We start from the raw sequence: 15,909 nt of genomic DNA, 5'->3' as shown, positions 1-15,909 counted from the left end.
GCTCTCACTGGGATGTCGACTGTTAGGATTTTTATATATTCTCGTTTAGATGAAAAATGACTTATAATCTTGGCAGAGAAAAAAGGGGGTGGAACGAAGCGTCTTTTCAGGTCTTTCTCGCCATCTCTGTGTCTAAGTTGGCTGTCAAAGTGTACCAACTTCTCAGTTTATGTTCTCATCATTTTAATATTAGGCGAGAGACTAAGATTTATAATCTGAAATAAAAATTCACAAGCACCGAGGCGAGAAAGCAGCTCACCAGATGATGATTTCAAAACAGCAGCATAAGGAAGTTACCTCTCTCTGATTATTGCGCCTCTAAATGTAGGTCATTGACATTAGCACTTATAATAACAATATCGCTAATACTTGGTCAATATTCAGGTCACGAAATATAAATGGAGTATTGTTACCGCTTTTTGGATGGTTATTGATTGGGCTTTATGGTTGCAATAGATGGCCCTGCGATGAGGCGGCGACTTGGCCAGGGTGTACCCCGCCTTCCGCCCGATTGTAGCTGAGATAGGCTCCAGCGCCCCCGCGACCCCAAAGGGAATAAGCGGTAGAAAATGGATGGATGGGTTGCAATAGATACAATGGCGCCATGGCTCCCATTGGCTCCATTGGAAGCTGACTTTCATTTACGTTTATTTAATTAAATAGAATGCATAAAAAAAGAAAAACATATGTGGTCTTGTCTCACATAAGGATTGTGAATGATAGGCAGCATTTAAAAAAAGTGTACTTCTATAAGTCATCCAGCAGCTACAGTATATAATTATAAAATTATATTGCTGAATAGATTTTTTTATTTCCGACAGTTCAAATATCTTGACTTGAACATGTAGGACAAAGTATTTTCTGTCTACCTGTCTTTGCAGTGCGATTCCTTCCTTTCTCACAGCCATTTGTGCGTACCTCTGCCTGTCCTTTCTAAACGTACTAAATAAAGACGAAAATAGCGCTCGCAGGACGGTTTTAGTTTTGATAAATCACATTGCACATTCTGCATCATTATATTTGCATCTTCTCCTCCCAGTATTCTGGGCATATATTCCTCAGTTTTTCATGAAGACAGAAACGCTAAATTGATTGCGCTCCCTATTTTCCTCACTTACTTAATGATATGAAAGCATGTGATGATCACAAAGATTATTATCAAGTCTTACGTCAGGCTAATTATAAAAAATAATAGTAATCAAATAAACTGCAAAAGAAGGGACTCACAAAAACTGCTAAAAACATTTTTTAAAGTGCAAATGAAAATACATCCTCACCACTTAAGGCATCATTTCTGCGCTTAAGAAATGTTCAAATGTTCGAAATAAACTCAAACTCAATGTTGTTAGCTCAAAAGTTCTTCTGTTTGTTTGATATTGTCAATACTGCCACAAGTGGTGGAAAATGATATTACAACGGAGTACTGCTGTCGCCAATATGGACCACAGCTGAGAAATAGATATTTTTTGACAGCCCTCTAGGGAGCGCTTGTGGACCATTAATGGGCCCAGGTACTATGGCTAAAACAATTTTGGCCTATGCAATATATGTAATGTGGGCAAGTGCATATTACAGTGTATATGTAAAAAAGCAATAACGTGCACAACAGCCACACATTCTGTCAGCAAAAGGTTGGACACACAAAGCTTATTAGCATTAAAGCTACAGATAAACAAATTGGTGCGTTTTCCGCAAGGCTTACTAAAAGCACTTTTAAACTGTCTGAAGTCTAGCATGAAAAGATTTTGAAGAACATATTTTGAATACATTATTGAGGGACCTCTGACACTTGTTGACCAAAACTCTAACATTAAGTTAGGTACCTTTTTGGTGTCCTGACAGAGGTATCCAGGAGGCAGGGTTGCAGCTACAGGTAGCTGGAGCTCTGTTGACTGCATTCTGCCATCTTTCAGCAGAGGCAACCACGAGTAGCCCACTGGCACCATACACAAGAAACAGAAAGGTAAAACATCATACATACAATACAACTTCCACTCTTTGCATGTGTTGAATAACTATAATAGAATATATACCTAGAGTCTCGACACCCTCCCTCTTCTTGCTGCTGGCTTTGGTGCTTGACTCGCAGCTGATGTGGTAAAAGCAAAAGAGGATGTGGTGCTTCTCGTGCAAGTGGACCGGCAACTCCATTTTTACCTGCGCGGAAAATCTTGTTGTGAGCTATGTTATCTGTCCTTTGCATTCACGTGTCTCCACTCATTCATTAGACACACATGATGCAGTGCACATATTATCCACATGAGGAGAGCCCCAACCCTCACACAATTTATCTTTTTTCTCCCAAAAATATAAAACAGAATGTCCTGGATATAAAAGATGACTCAACAACTAATGAGTAAGTCCTCCATGAGACTATTAGTCAAATACTGCACATCATGTCTCTCTGACTCATTCATGAATGATTTGCATGTTTTTCTTCTAAATTGAAGCATTTGAATTGTGTGCATGTCAGTGTACTAAAGGTGTGTGTGTGTGTGTGTGTGTGTGTGTGTGTGTGTGTGTGTGTGGTGGGTGGGGGATCTCTTAAGATTCTAATCCATTTACTTTGGGGGTCATATTGACCCCCTCAGCCTTGCCATTAATTGGATTATTTAAGTGAAGAGAGAAACCCTTCATATGTATTTCTCATACACTGGTTTAAAAAAATACAACATTTTGCAGGGATTAAGCAGCTCACCTCATCATAGAATTCTGGACTCTGGTTGTGGTGCAGGACGGTGGCATAGGCACTGCTGGTAAAGAGGGAGTCTCCTGGTTTGCCGTAGATGAACTGAAATACAAAAATTCATTAAAACGTTTTGCATAAATTCTCTGTTTTTTTCTTCGCTGACTGATCTGTAGGAATGATAATAACATAACAGTTGAGTGAAACTGACGGATTAGAGCAGCCTGCTTTTTTTCCCATTTTAAGAATGTGCAGGAGGTGGTGTAGTGGGTGGGGTGTGGGGGAATTAGATTAGATGTCTTAGATTGCAAATGGCTGGGTCCTACCATCATAGAAAAACAGCAGAGCCAAGGACAAAAGACAGGGGCACTAAGATGGGAACCTTGATTGCAGGGTTTGGCATGAGGGTGAGGGTGTGGCTACAGGTGCTGCTTTATATCTTATTTAACAGTATTCATACTAGCATTGTGCCACTAAAGCTAAAAAAAATATAAAATGTAAAGGATCTTGGCTGATGCAAGCAAGAAGTGCAGTGTCTCCTAGCAGATCAACGCATGCATAAAATGATATCAAAAGCATAAACTTAAGGCAGCTCTATAGTCAAAGAGCCTCCTATTTCTAAGAGAAGAAAAGCAACCCACTATGTTGATTGCTGCTTCAACAGGAAAGGCACAAACACTGAGCCTCCATTTTTCCTTCCTATAGCAGCAGCCATTATAACCAATGTTGCTTCTTCTTCTTCTTCTTCCTAGCCACCAAAAGTACATTTCTTTTAGCATCAACAGAGAACATGCATGAAACGCGTGCGAAAACAAACTTGCTGGAGCATGCATCTCATTTCACTGCCGCCATCAACTCAAAATCCCAATGAAAGGTGAAAATAAAGATTTGGAGAGCACCCGTATTTTAGGCTGCATGGTTCAGTACTTTGGTCCGAACCACAAATGAAAAAAGATTCTTGGTCAGCAATTTGGCAGAACCCACCTTTGCCTAAAATATTTCAAACTAAAAATGCCACCTGGTGGGGTATTTCTATATTGTGCATAGCAACCGCAACAAAGTTCACTTGCAAGCGGACCGAGACCCATCTCTAAAGTGTTCTCGATTAGCTTAGTTGGTGAAGGGTTGTGGTGATTGCTTTCAAACTTGCCCAAACAAACTGTACTCGCAGAGAAATCGCACCAGACTTCCTTTTAACATGCGCACCATTGTCTAAAAAACTTGACTTCTGTCATATCTAACCTTTAAAGGTGTTGCATTTTCTTCATCAGAATCCCGAAACTGTATGCAGACGGCAATGTTTCTTGCCTAATACAGAGGAAAAACAGCAACTTTAACTAAGACATATTCTTCAGCTCTCCAGAACAGCTCTATTGTGAGATACGCACACCTTGGTGAAGCTCTTCTGGTTGTCGTATTTGAGTTGCAGAGGGTAGATGTAGAGCTGGTTCTTGTACGTGGTGAAGGGGTAGTTGTACTTGGCCTCCTCAGGGAGAAACTCCTCAACTTCCACAGACACACGCTCACAGCTTTCCTCAAAGGGTTTTACAGGAATGTAAGAGGAGGTCACCGTGTCTGGGAAGCGAAATACAGTCCAGTACATGGGTTAGTTTTTTAGTTCGGGTGTGTTCACATGTGTCATGTATTCAGTTAAAAAAACTGGTGCGCTTGCTCTGCTAGAAATTTTCATTTGGTCAAGTGCAAACGAAAGGGCCTCGAACCGCTTAAAGGGGTACTTCGGTGCGGTGCAGTCCACTTGAACTCAAATGAAAACGCTACACTACGCTGACTAAAGACATGATGAGTGTTAAAGTGTCAGCATTCAGCATGCATAAATTACAAATATGCAAAAAAAATACATTACAAGAGCTGTCTCTCTGCTCTCTCTCTCCTAAAAAGCTTTTGGTGACATTAAAGCCGGCAAAAAAAGCAGAAAATAAAAATTACCTACTGATTCAGACAACATTTTGGTTTGGAATACTTGAATGTCATGTAATACATCAGAAAACCTGCTCCATCGAGTCCATACCTTATTCCTATGTGTTTTAGTGTGCTCGTGACAAAAATAGCAGCACCGAGTATCTTTTTTTAGGTGTGAAGGAGCCTTTGACGAATGCACGATGCTCTCTCTTTTCTTCTTCATGTGATTTTAGGTATTCTTATACAATGGAAGCTTGATTTACGAATCCCTCATTGTATAAACCTTTCAATTTACAGTTCACATTTTGTGCATCCAACCAGTGTGGGTGGGCTGGTCGCTCATTCTGTCAGCACTGTGCTACTGTCAGCTACTGTGCTACTTTGTGTTCTGTTTAAGTATGTTTTTAGCCTTTTTACAACATTTTTCTAGTGCTGCCAACTCAATAACAGTCCAAAGAAAGCAACGGACAAGCTATGTGTGTAGCCACAGTGTTGTCGACACTGCCTTGCTTAAATCTCCCTCCCTTCTACTGAAATGTTTTTACCTTATTTTTGTGGACTTTTTTTTTATCTGCTCTGCAACCACATAATTTCCCCATTGTGGGATGAATAAAGTCTATCCTATCCTATATCAAGTGACAAGGTGAAGGGGATTTTATTCTTCATGCCGAATCATTGTAGTGACTTGGCTGTAAAAGTTTAAAATTTTTGTGATTTCAAGTGTGATCGTGAGTGCACTGCAGTAACAGTGTGTGTGTGCGTGCGTGTGCATACGGCAGCAAACGAGGACAGTTTAGTTTGTTTTTTTGCCTTTTTTATTTAGTAGAAAGTTGAGCCATCACCCCTTTGTTATGTTTGTTTGGTATACAGTGCTGTATAGCACTTTATATTGTGTTCAACGTGTACAAGCTTTTAGTGAAATATGTACTTTTGTTGTGGCTGGAACCCATTATTTATGTTTACATTGTTTCATACGGAGAAGTTTGCTTTAACATTTCTATTTATGAACCCAGTTCAAGAACCAATTCAGTCCATAAATCAAGGTTTCACTGTATCTTGACTGTCCCTGAATTCCAGCAGTGTTTTGGGCATGCCAAAAAAAGACGTGATTAGAAAGTATTCTCTTTAGTTGAGCTGAGCTTGGTGTGAAAACTTTCTTCAAAACGTGACCAACAGATCAGAGCCAAACTTGGCACTGCTCAATTGCTGGGTCTAATATCTCCACATAATGACGGATGGATACAAAGTTTTGGTGTTTAGGCCTCACACAATTTAACAATGTTAGTTTGCAAATGTAATGTTCATGCATCCATCCATTTTCTACCGTTTGTTAATTTCGGGGTCGCGGGGGGTGCTGGAGCCTATCTTGGCTGCATTCGGGCGGAAGGCGGGTTACACCCTGGACAGGTCGCCCCCTCATCGCAGGGGCAACACAGATAGAAAGACAACATTCACACTCACATTCACACACTAGGGCCAATTTAATGTTGCAAATCAACCTATCCTCAGGTGCATGTCTTTGGATAATCTAAATGTCTTCTTTTTAATTGCAGCACACAACTTCTCTATGCGTACTACTGATGTATCGGTAAACCCAACAAAGCAGATTGTTAGATTGCTTTGCAGCATTCCGGGCAAAGGTGTGACCACCTCTGCAGACTTGAATGGGGTGTCTTATCTGCTTCAGATAAGCCCGTGCATGGCACAGCAAGACCTGCTGTAAAATAGCTAGTGTAAAAGAGTCTAAGAAAACAAGGGGGGTGTTTAGAAATGTTTACATACTTGAGAAGTCGGGCGGGACACACTCAATAGTGACATTCAGCTGTCCAGGAATGGTCTGAATCTTGCTCTTCTCGGGTCTGATTCAAGACAAACATTTATTTAAGGCACATTTTGAGGCATACATCTGCAAGAGCGCTGTAATAGCAGGGCAATGTCAAAGACTCACTTCCTGATGTCAGCTAGGAGCTTGATGATGTCGTCCGTGGAGATTTTGCTGCTGTCCTGCCGGTAGAGGGGAGAAAACTTGCCGTCCATGTCAAGGCTTCCCTGAGCGTCCTTGAACACCTGCCTGCATGGTGACAAATGAGGGAACGTTTGGGACTTCTTTTGCATTATTCCTGGCACATTGTTGCTGTCTTACTTAGCAGCCCAAGCAAAAGGCATCCTGTATTGGCCCAGGCGCTGGCACGTCTGTTTGGCCGCCTTGAGGACCTTCTGAGCGGTCTGGGCAGAAATGGAGAAAGCCAGTCAGTCGAAAGCATGATGTTTAGTTATCTTTGACGGGGAGACAAGCAAAAACCTTGTTGATGTCAGAGGTCTTCATGTACGGCTCAGCACAGTGGGTGATGCCATTCTGCAATACCTTCTCCACACGAGCCACCAGAAAGATATCAGCATGCGGGTTGGTGACCGAAAAGATAGCCTGGGACAAAAAAAGAGCACATATTACATATTTTTGTGATACTTTATCTATTGTTTTGCAATAAGGGATCACAGTCAAGCTTATACCTGTGTAGGAAAGTGCAGCAGAGCCTCAGACACCCTTTGAAGAAGAGGCAGACCGTTCGACTTCCCGGCGTCCACGCTCATTAAAGCCCGGCCTCCACCCCCACCACTACCCCCACCTCCTTCTCCCCCTCCTCCCTCAGAGTCTGAGCAAGGCGAGAGTTGACCCGAGGTGTCGGTCAGCATCTCCCTCACGCAGGGCGGGTTGAGGTCGACGTGGAAGTCCGCAGAGAGCTTACAGTTTTTAGAGATGTCAAAAAGTGCCAGGCTGATGAAGAACGGCTCCACCTAGGACCAGGATTTAGTCATATTAATCACATTTCTATGATTGTTATAAGAATGCTACATTTTAGACATCTTATGCAAACAAAACACTTCAATTCTATTGCATATTTGTCTGCAATTAGTACTTTTTAACTATCCTCTTTGAGCCACATAAAACAACTATTGTTATTATTCTTTTTTAGATGTGTCCTTTAAATGACAACCTATAGCCATTATTTAGACAGGAGTGTTTAGACAAGCAAAATATATCCAATATGTGTCACTTGAGGGCAAAAAAAATCTAACTTAGTGTGCAGTGTAAATGGGGCCATCGTTGCTCCCTTGTAGCTCAACCAGCAGCACAGCAAACAAATATTAAGTGACATCTTACATTTGTGAGCACGCTCTCGCCCTTCTCACTGACGCAGCCCTGCAGACTAAAGGTCAGGTCGTGGCAACTGACCACGACGCGACGGCCGAAGCGCTCCTCAAACGGCTTCACGTCTGGCTCGATGCCCGAAAAGTCCAGTCTCTGAGGGAAAGAGGAGTGAGAGTGGAGTTTAAAGATTGATGCCATCAATACATGAATAATTAACAGCACAAACCAGCAGTGGAAGGTGCATCTCCCCTACCTGCGACTCGGGGTCCAGAGAGAAAAGCTTCTGCCTGCCTTCGTTCCGGTTGATCTTATTGAGCTGGTCTGTCTCCCTGGCATACTGAGCACATAAAGAGGTTCAAAGGTCAAGTTTTGGGGGCTTTATTTTTCTTGGTTGTGATTTTCCAGCCTTTTTCACATTTTACATACACAGAGAGAAGAGCTTCAAACAACTACAACCCTCAGGTCAAAGCAAATCCCTTCCCTACACTCCTTATTTTGTAGTCTATCGGGGCTTGTCTTTGATCAGGGGAGTAAAAAGTAGTGGTTGAGTGGCCCAAGGCAAACACGGCGCACAGAAGGCTTTGTTGAAAGTTAATAGAAACTAGGTCTCTACAGACTGAAATTAAATACCTGAATTACATATTTTCACTTTTTGTAGGTCATTATACCTTTGTCCATGTCAACAAAATGCAATTAAAAGTTTAATTTTACACCAGTACCTTTGTGAGCTCAGGTTGTAGGTTCCTGCTCAGACCTTCCGGCAGGCTCTCACTTTTACCTTGGCTGGTGATGTCATCGTCTGATTGGACGGCACCATCAGTAGGGCATCAGTAAAGATAGCAGTATTTGTTTTTGTTCGTTCCTCTCACCCAAAGAGCCATCCAGGGACTCTGGCCCATTCCTCCTTTCCTGGCAGGCCTCGGTGCTGCTCTGCAGGGCCTGTTTGAGTGTGGCCACCCAATCCTCCATCTCAGTTTCGCTGTCAGCAGCCAGGAAGTGGCTATAGCGGTCTTGCATCTTCAGCTCAAAACCGTTACGCCGCATTTTGGGGCTCTTAAAAGAGGGGAGGACATTTCATATACTTTTATTGGCAGAAAGGGAACTTTAGAAGAACACTACGGTTTGGTACAGTACAATACAGTGGTTCTCAAATGGAGGTACTAGTAGGCATATTGCTTGCGGTACATGAAGGTATGTAGAGTGGTAAAAATAGGTATTTGCATTTAAAAATACACATTTATAATAATCTCAAAAGTGAGCAGTAGTTTATGTGCACAAAATAGTCTATTTATTAAGATCTGAGTTATTTTATGTGTATTTTTATTTCCAAATGTTTCTAACAGGACCACTGCACATGAGCACTGTTTAGGACATTAATAAATCGGATAGCGAAGTGCTGTTTTACATCTTTTTTTCCAACCAAAAATTATTTTCTCTAGCTAGGGGTTACTTAATTGAAAAATATATTGGTATTTATGTGTACCGGTTTCCGACACGGTACACGTTAAGTGCAACAGCCATACGTCTACTCGGTAAACATAAACAGTGCAGCCCAGCCTTTGGCTAGCAGGAGTTATGGCTGGTAATAGTGCCAAATGGAAGCAATTCCTTGAAAAAAAAAAAACTTTTCTAATGTCAAAGTCTACTAATTGGGAACACTTAGCATTCCAAGATTAATGCAGTTTGCCGCCATTGGTCAGTAGAGATGGGGAAGGAGGCTGCAAGCTGGAACTACAGTATTAATGCTGCACTTCAAACAGTTAGTGTTGCACTTCTCTGCAATGTTATACTTTCCAAAAGATATACCTTGTATAACAACATTTAATATTTGTTTTTGAGAATTACCTGCTAGCAGGTTGAAAAAAAATCAAAGCTGTTTACACAAAAGATAGAACTGTTTTCATTTAGTTCCCTGACTGTACCCAAGATGAACCAACCCATGACATTAAAATCAAGGTATGTACAGAACCATCATTATGGCGTACCATTGCAGCCTTAGCAATAAAACAATATAGACAGACGCATACTGTAGAAATAAACTACAGGCTGTCACATTGAAGCCATTAGACAGAATGAGACTCCTCCCATTCATCTTGTGAGTAGCCTCATTAAAGAGAAAGCTTTCTGGCAGCTCAGAGCTGAGCTGAATGTGCAAACCAGCAAACTCTTGAAAAAAAAAAAAAAAAAAGTAACTTCAAAAATTATTAAAAAGGAACATAGGAAATGTGCATATTTTTTTCAATTGGGCTTGCCAATCACATCAAAGCAAAGGGAGCTCATGGAACACAACATAATGTCTAGAGGTGTACACCATTTTCAGAGTTCGGCATGTACTGCAGTTTTAAGGCCACAATTCAGTCTATGTTATACAGTAAGAGAAAAAAACTGCTTAGCTTTTGTGTAAACACCTTTTATGTTTTTTTATTAAATATAACCGCAAGCAGGTAGTTCTACAATAAATAAAATTGTCAAATATGTATTTATTTAACAGGGAAAGTCAGGTGCTCCCAAACACGAGGAAGAGGATTTTATTTCTCATTTTTTCAATATGTCCTGTCCAGCCACAGGCAAATCATATTGTTTATGTAGACGAGGGATTTTTAATCACTGCTATGTTGAAATTGTAACTAATATTGATACTGTTGTTGATAATATTCATTTTTGTTTTACGACTTTTGGTTTGTTCTGTGTCGTGTTTGTGTCTCCTCTCAATTGCTCTATTTATTGCAGTTCTGAGTGTTGCTGGGTCGGGTTTGGTTTTGGAATAGGATTGCATTGTTTTGGTATTGCTGTGTATTGTTTTGTTGGAATGATTAATATAGGGACGGCGTGGCGCAGTGGAAGAGTGGCCGTGCGCAACCCGAGGGTCCCTGGTTCAATCCCCACCTAGTACCAACCTCGTCATGTCCGTTGTGTCCTGAGCAAGACACTTCACCCTTGCTCCTGATGGGTGTTGGTTAGCGCCTTGCATGGCAGCTCCCTTCATCAGTGTGTGAATGTGTGTGTGAATGGGTAAATGTGGAAGTAGTGTCAAAGTGCTTTGAGTACCTTGAAGGTAGAAAAGCGCTATACAAGTACAACCCATTTATCATTTATTTATAAAAAAAAATATATATATATATTTTTTTTTTAAATAATACAGAAAAATAGATTTTTTTAAAATGAGAATCGATTCTGAATCGCAAAACGTGAGAATCGCAAATCGAATTAAAATCTATTTTTTCCCACACCCCTAATATTTAGTGTTTGGCGTAGCCGGGAGAAAGAGGATTTACAATTACTGGCTTCTCTATGGCAGGACCACAAGCCTTCCTACATTCCTGTACTTCATCCGATGTTGGTAATCCCGATTACAAATACATGTACCATTACACCCCCAACGATAAGCGTTTGAGGGATGCAGTTATATTCTCATAAAAAAAGCATTTTTCTAGCACAGTCTACCTGAGTGACGTCAATGCAAGAATCTAGGTAGATGGAGCCTTTGGTTTCTTTGCAATGCTTCTCATCTTTGTAGGAATTGAGGATGTAGGAGCCATCTGGCAGCTGGGATAGGTAAAAGTACCTCCTCTTGAACACCTGCAATGGAGACGATTGCAGTGTAAAGCTTGATTGTTTTGTGTCATTCTGTGATGGTTTGTTTGTGCCACCGAGATGACTCACCCTCATGGAGACGGAAAGGCTGCTGTTGATGTTGGCTTTCTGAAGCCACCCCTGCTTCATGATGCCGCCTCTCTGCGAGCAAAGCGACGCCGTGTCCTGTAGCACACAAACACATCATGATTGCAGCGTCAGGGATGTCACAGCTGCTTCTCATCCCAAGTAATGTATTCAGTCAATTAAAATGTGTGTGTTTGCGTGTGTGTGTGCGTGTGCGTGTGTGTGTGTGTGTGTGTGTGTGTGTGTGTGTGTGTGTGTGTGTGTGTGTGTGTGTGTGTGTGTGTGCGTGTGTGCGTGTGTGTGTGTGTGTGCGTGTGTGTGCATGTGTGCGTGTGTGTGTGTGCGTGCGAGCGCACGTCAGACAGAGAAACGGGCCTAATCACATTCAAGTGGCTTTCTTGTCCTTTTGCATATCGCCCTCTCCAACCTCTCCCTGTAATCTCATTGGTTGGCTGCTCTTCTCCATTCTTGCATTAAAGACATCACTACAGTCTACTTTCTATTGATAGCCCTGCATTTCTCACCTATTGGTGCACGCCTCCTATATCATAGTAATGATTCACTGTTATGGGCCTATAAAGACACATACAGGATTATACTGTATACAAAGGATTAATAGTATTTCCTGTAAAGTGTCATATTATTACAGTATTTTCGTCTGCTGTCAGTAATTCCCTGAACACATGTTTCTGCAAAGCTAATCCCCAAATTTGGCAGACCTGGGCATTGTGTAACTGGCCACAACATTAAGTACACTCAAACACTCTGATGAGCTTCAATGCGATTGTAATTGTGTTTTTACATAGATCATATTTTGAATCTCCCTTTAAGGTGCAGGTACATCCATTGTGCTTTTTCTTTTCCCCCTTGTTTATGTGCTCTAATATTCAACAAACTTAGCTCAAGTCAGGAGGTAAAACTGCAACAATGATGTACTTTCAAGAAGCAATCGAGCCATCTGCACGGTGACAGAGCCGTATTTGTTTTCCCTAGTTAAACCCTTTCTCCGTCTCAATCCATACGCATCCGGCCTGAGGGCAAGAGGGAGGAGGATCAATAGGATCTATTTATGGAACATTTATGGAGGGCTTCTGGTTTTTTACTGCCCTGTCTGACGACATTGCTGGCTGGACTCAACGGGCCACACAACAGTGGGTGTAATTCAGGGTATGCAGAACATGATGAATGAAAGGTGGTTGACATCAAATGAGTGGATAGCCGCCATCCAATTCGAGCTAACCCTGCCTCACCTCATCTTTGGCTTCTTCATCGACCTCGAACACGTGAGCGGCCAGCTTGTCCGCCTTGAGGCCTTTGCTTCAGAAAGACAAGGGAGACAAAGAGAGTTGCTCAGCAGGCATCCACAAATAATTGCTTTCTCCCGCGGTGCAGTCTGCTCAATTGTGCATCGACTATATATTTTGGTAGCATTAACATACAATAATATATAATTGAAGAGTATTGGTACATGTATTTGTATCCAATTTATTCTACAGAACATGAGTTGAGGGACAGTAAGTGTAACTGTCCATAGTCATGCCTGCGTCTACTCCGTAAACAAAACCAATGCAGGCCAGCCTTTGGCTATAGTGATAGTGCCAAGAAGAAGCCAGAGCTTGAAAATCCTATTCTGTTAAAATCTCCTGTTTGGGAACACTTGGCCTTTGTGGTGAAATAGATAAACAGAAAAAGTGGATAGTATGAAACCAGTGTGCCGGCATTGTTCAGTACTAAGGGTGTAAGGATACGCCATGATCAGTTTGATACATACTGGCCACGGTTTGGTTCATTTTGGAAAGTATAAGGGAACAAAAACAAAAAGTATAAAGGAACAAATAGCTTTTGTGCAAACCGCTTTACTATTTTTTAAATATAACAAAAAATGCTAAATTAAACTATAGACAGAACAAAAAACCAAAAGGGTTTGTGCAATAAAAATTCAAAAACAAATCCAATACACTGTAGGTAAAAATATTTTCGACATAAATTATTATAAGATGGGGATGTCTCTGCGCTGCTGACTTGTCTCCATTCAAGATGATCCCCTGCTGGCCCCACTATGGACTGGACTGTCACACTATTAACTAGTTCCACTTGACATCCATTGCACCGGTCGCCCAGGGGAGGGCGGGTTCCCACATCTGCGATCCCCTCCAAGGTTTCTCATTGTATCCCATTGGGTTGAGTTTTTTCTTGCCCTGATGTGGGATTTGAGATGAGGATGTCGTTGTGGCTTGTGCAGCCCTTTGAGACACTTGTGATTAAGTTCTATAAAAATAAACTTTGATTGATTGATTGATTGATTGATTGAAGTTCATATAAGCTTTGTGATTATGGTGACAAAGCAAATTAGTGTAATATCTAATGATATATCAAATTGAGTTTAACATTTTATAAAAAGCTCAATGTTATGCAGATGACTGCCTGCTCACCTTTTCTACGTTGTTATGACAAAACAAAGGCCTGGATGGCTCTTAAACTTTTAAAATTTAATGAAAAAAAAGATTAAAAGTGGTGGTTCTTCATGGTATCACTGGGACCACACCTGTAGATCTTGGTCCTTTGCTCAGTATATAAAACCAATAATAACAAATTTGGGAATAAAGATGCAGTCAGATTTGAAGCTAAACAGTCAGATGAAGGCTGCCGTAAAATCGAGCTTGGTCAAAATAAAGCCAGTTCTCTTGCACAAGCACTTTGTAACAATAATCCAGTAATGGATTACTGTAATACCGGTACTTGACATTGGGGTTAGCAAGACGTCTACTGCACGTCTTCAGAGGGTGCAAAACACTGCTTTTTACAGGCACTAAAAATATCAGCACATTTCCCCCACTTTAGTGTCTCTCCACTGGCTGCAAGTACATTTTAGGATTAATTTTGAGATGATTGTATTTGTTTTTAAATTACTAAAATGGCTTGGCCCCACCGTGCCTTTTTTTTTTTTAGTTACATGCATCACCGCCATGTCACACTGAACCCAGTAAGATCCGCCCAAAACATCTGGTCTTACTCGCTAGCATTAGCTTCTTGCTAAAGATCGACACAACTTTGTTTTTCAAGCCTGGGAAGGAATAAAATAAGTGTGAAGAATAGTGCTGAGAAGAAGTTGCGCAGTGGGTCTTTTAGGAAAGTAAAACTATGCAAAAAAAACTGCAACAGTACTAGTTTAAAGAATGCCACTCATTTGTCTTAGGAAATGAAAGTTTATAATTGGATTAGTTTTATTTTATTTTATTTTTTCATTAAATCAACATAAAAAACACAAGCTACACTTACAATTAGTGCACCAACCCAAAAACGCTTCCTCCCCCATTTACACTCATTCACACAAAAGGTTTGTTTCCTTCTGTTATTGATATTCTGGTTCCTACAATATATATCGATACAGTCTGCAAGGGATACAGTCCGTGAAGCACACATGATTGTGTGATTGTGTGTGCTTCTGGTCCACTAATAGTACTAACCTTTAACGGTTAATTTTACTTATTTTCATTAATTACTAGTTTCTATGTAACAGTTTTTATTTTATTTTAGTTTAAGAAAATGTTGTTTATTTATTTTATTTTATTTTATTTTTTTAAACTAAAGGACTTTATCTTCACCAGACCAGGTTGTCAATGAAATTAGATTGTTTAAAGAGTTCTTAAAACCAGGTCCAGTCCAGATTATATCCAGGTCGGGCTCAGCAACACACACCTTCATTTATGTACACTCAAAATTAGGGAACTAATTGGCTTCTTTGCTGTAAACTTTTTTTGTTAGTTTTTTTTAGAATTGGGGAATTACCTAACAACAGTTTGACATTTGTTTCATTTTTTAAATAATTTACATTTACACAAAAGCTAAGCAGTTTTGTGTCGCATTTTGTGCCCTTACAATACCCAAAATGAACCGAATCGTGACCTAAAAACCGAGGTACTTACCAAATCTTAATTATGGTGTACCTTGACACTCCTAGTACGTAGTATGTATAATGTTCTAAAACCCAGAGGTATTCATTTAACTTAAATTTTAATGGGACTTTCTTGGGTAAATAGAAGTTAAAGAAAAAAAAACTATATGATTATTCCTGCAGATGGAGTAATCATAGTTTTACACTGAGAGCTGTTTTTAATAATTGGATGACCTCATTTACCATGAATTGATTTACATGGACCCCGACTTAAACAAGTTGAAAAACTTATTCGGGTGTTACTATGTAGTGGTCAATTGTACGGAATATGTACTGTACTGTGCAATCTACTAATAAAAGTTTCAATCAATCAATCAATTTGGCTGCATGAACATGGTAAATGATGAGACAAAAAAAGAGTGGTAAATGAAGTCAAATAGCTCTCAGCAGCGCAGTTCAACTCCGCTGCAAACTACAACCAAAATAATAAACAACTTCCGTCCTAACTTACCTCGGTAACATGCGGAAGTCGCCAGAATAAGGCTCATATTTGTAGTTGATGATGTGCCAGTCAGTGTTGTACATCTTGATGCACTG

General features: G+C 40.5%; 1 protein-coding gene across 3 annotated transcripts in view; it reads right to left on the bottom strand.

Moving 5' to 3' along the window:
- The window catches only part of dock11 (dedicator of cytokinesis 11), a 60,808-nt gene that overhangs the window by 36,962 nt on the left and 7,937 nt on the right, over positions 1-15,909 (bottom strand). For all 3 annotated transcript variants that reach the window (XM_061960358.2, XM_061960356.2, XM_061960357.2), the window contains exons 4-21: positions 15,824-15,906; positions 12,668-12,734; positions 11,421-11,516; positions 11,202-11,336; positions 8,627-8,810; positions 8,477-8,556; positions 8,011-8,094; positions 7,770-7,910; positions 7,118-7,402; positions 6,909-7,031; positions 6,750-6,832; positions 6,555-6,677; positions 6,389-6,465; positions 4,077-4,261; positions 3,929-3,994; positions 2,699-2,791; positions 2,034-2,157; positions 1,824-1,936 (exon numbers count right to left, since the gene is read on the bottom strand). In XM_061960358.2, the coding sequence (XP_061816342.2) occupies positions 1,824-1,936; positions 2,034-2,157; positions 2,699-2,791; positions 3,929-3,994; positions 4,077-4,261; positions 6,389-6,465; positions 6,555-6,677; positions 6,750-6,832; positions 6,909-7,031; positions 7,118-7,402; positions 7,770-7,910; positions 8,011-8,094; positions 8,477-8,556; positions 8,627-8,810; positions 11,202-11,336; positions 11,421-11,516; positions 12,668-12,734; positions 15,824-15,906 (2,142 nt within the window). The remainder of the gene's footprint in view (positions 1-1,823; positions 1,937-2,033; positions 2,158-2,698; positions 2,792-3,928; positions 3,995-4,076; positions 4,262-6,388; positions 6,466-6,554; positions 6,678-6,749; positions 6,833-6,908; positions 7,032-7,117; positions 7,403-7,769; positions 7,911-8,010; positions 8,095-8,476; positions 8,557-8,626; positions 8,811-11,201; positions 11,337-11,420; positions 11,517-12,667; positions 12,735-15,823; positions 15,907-15,909) is intronic.

Source organism: Nerophis lumbriciformis, linkage group LG05 (genome assembly GCF_033978685.3).
Source record: "Nerophis lumbriciformis linkage group LG05, RoL_Nlum_v2.1, whole genome shotgun sequence".
In the NCBI taxonomy this organism is placed as follows: Eukaryota; Metazoa; Chordata; class Actinopteri; order Syngnathiformes; family Syngnathidae; genus Nerophis; species Nerophis lumbriciformis.
Note: the sequence above shows the minus strand (reverse complement) of the source record. Positions and strands in the feature narration are given on the sequence as shown.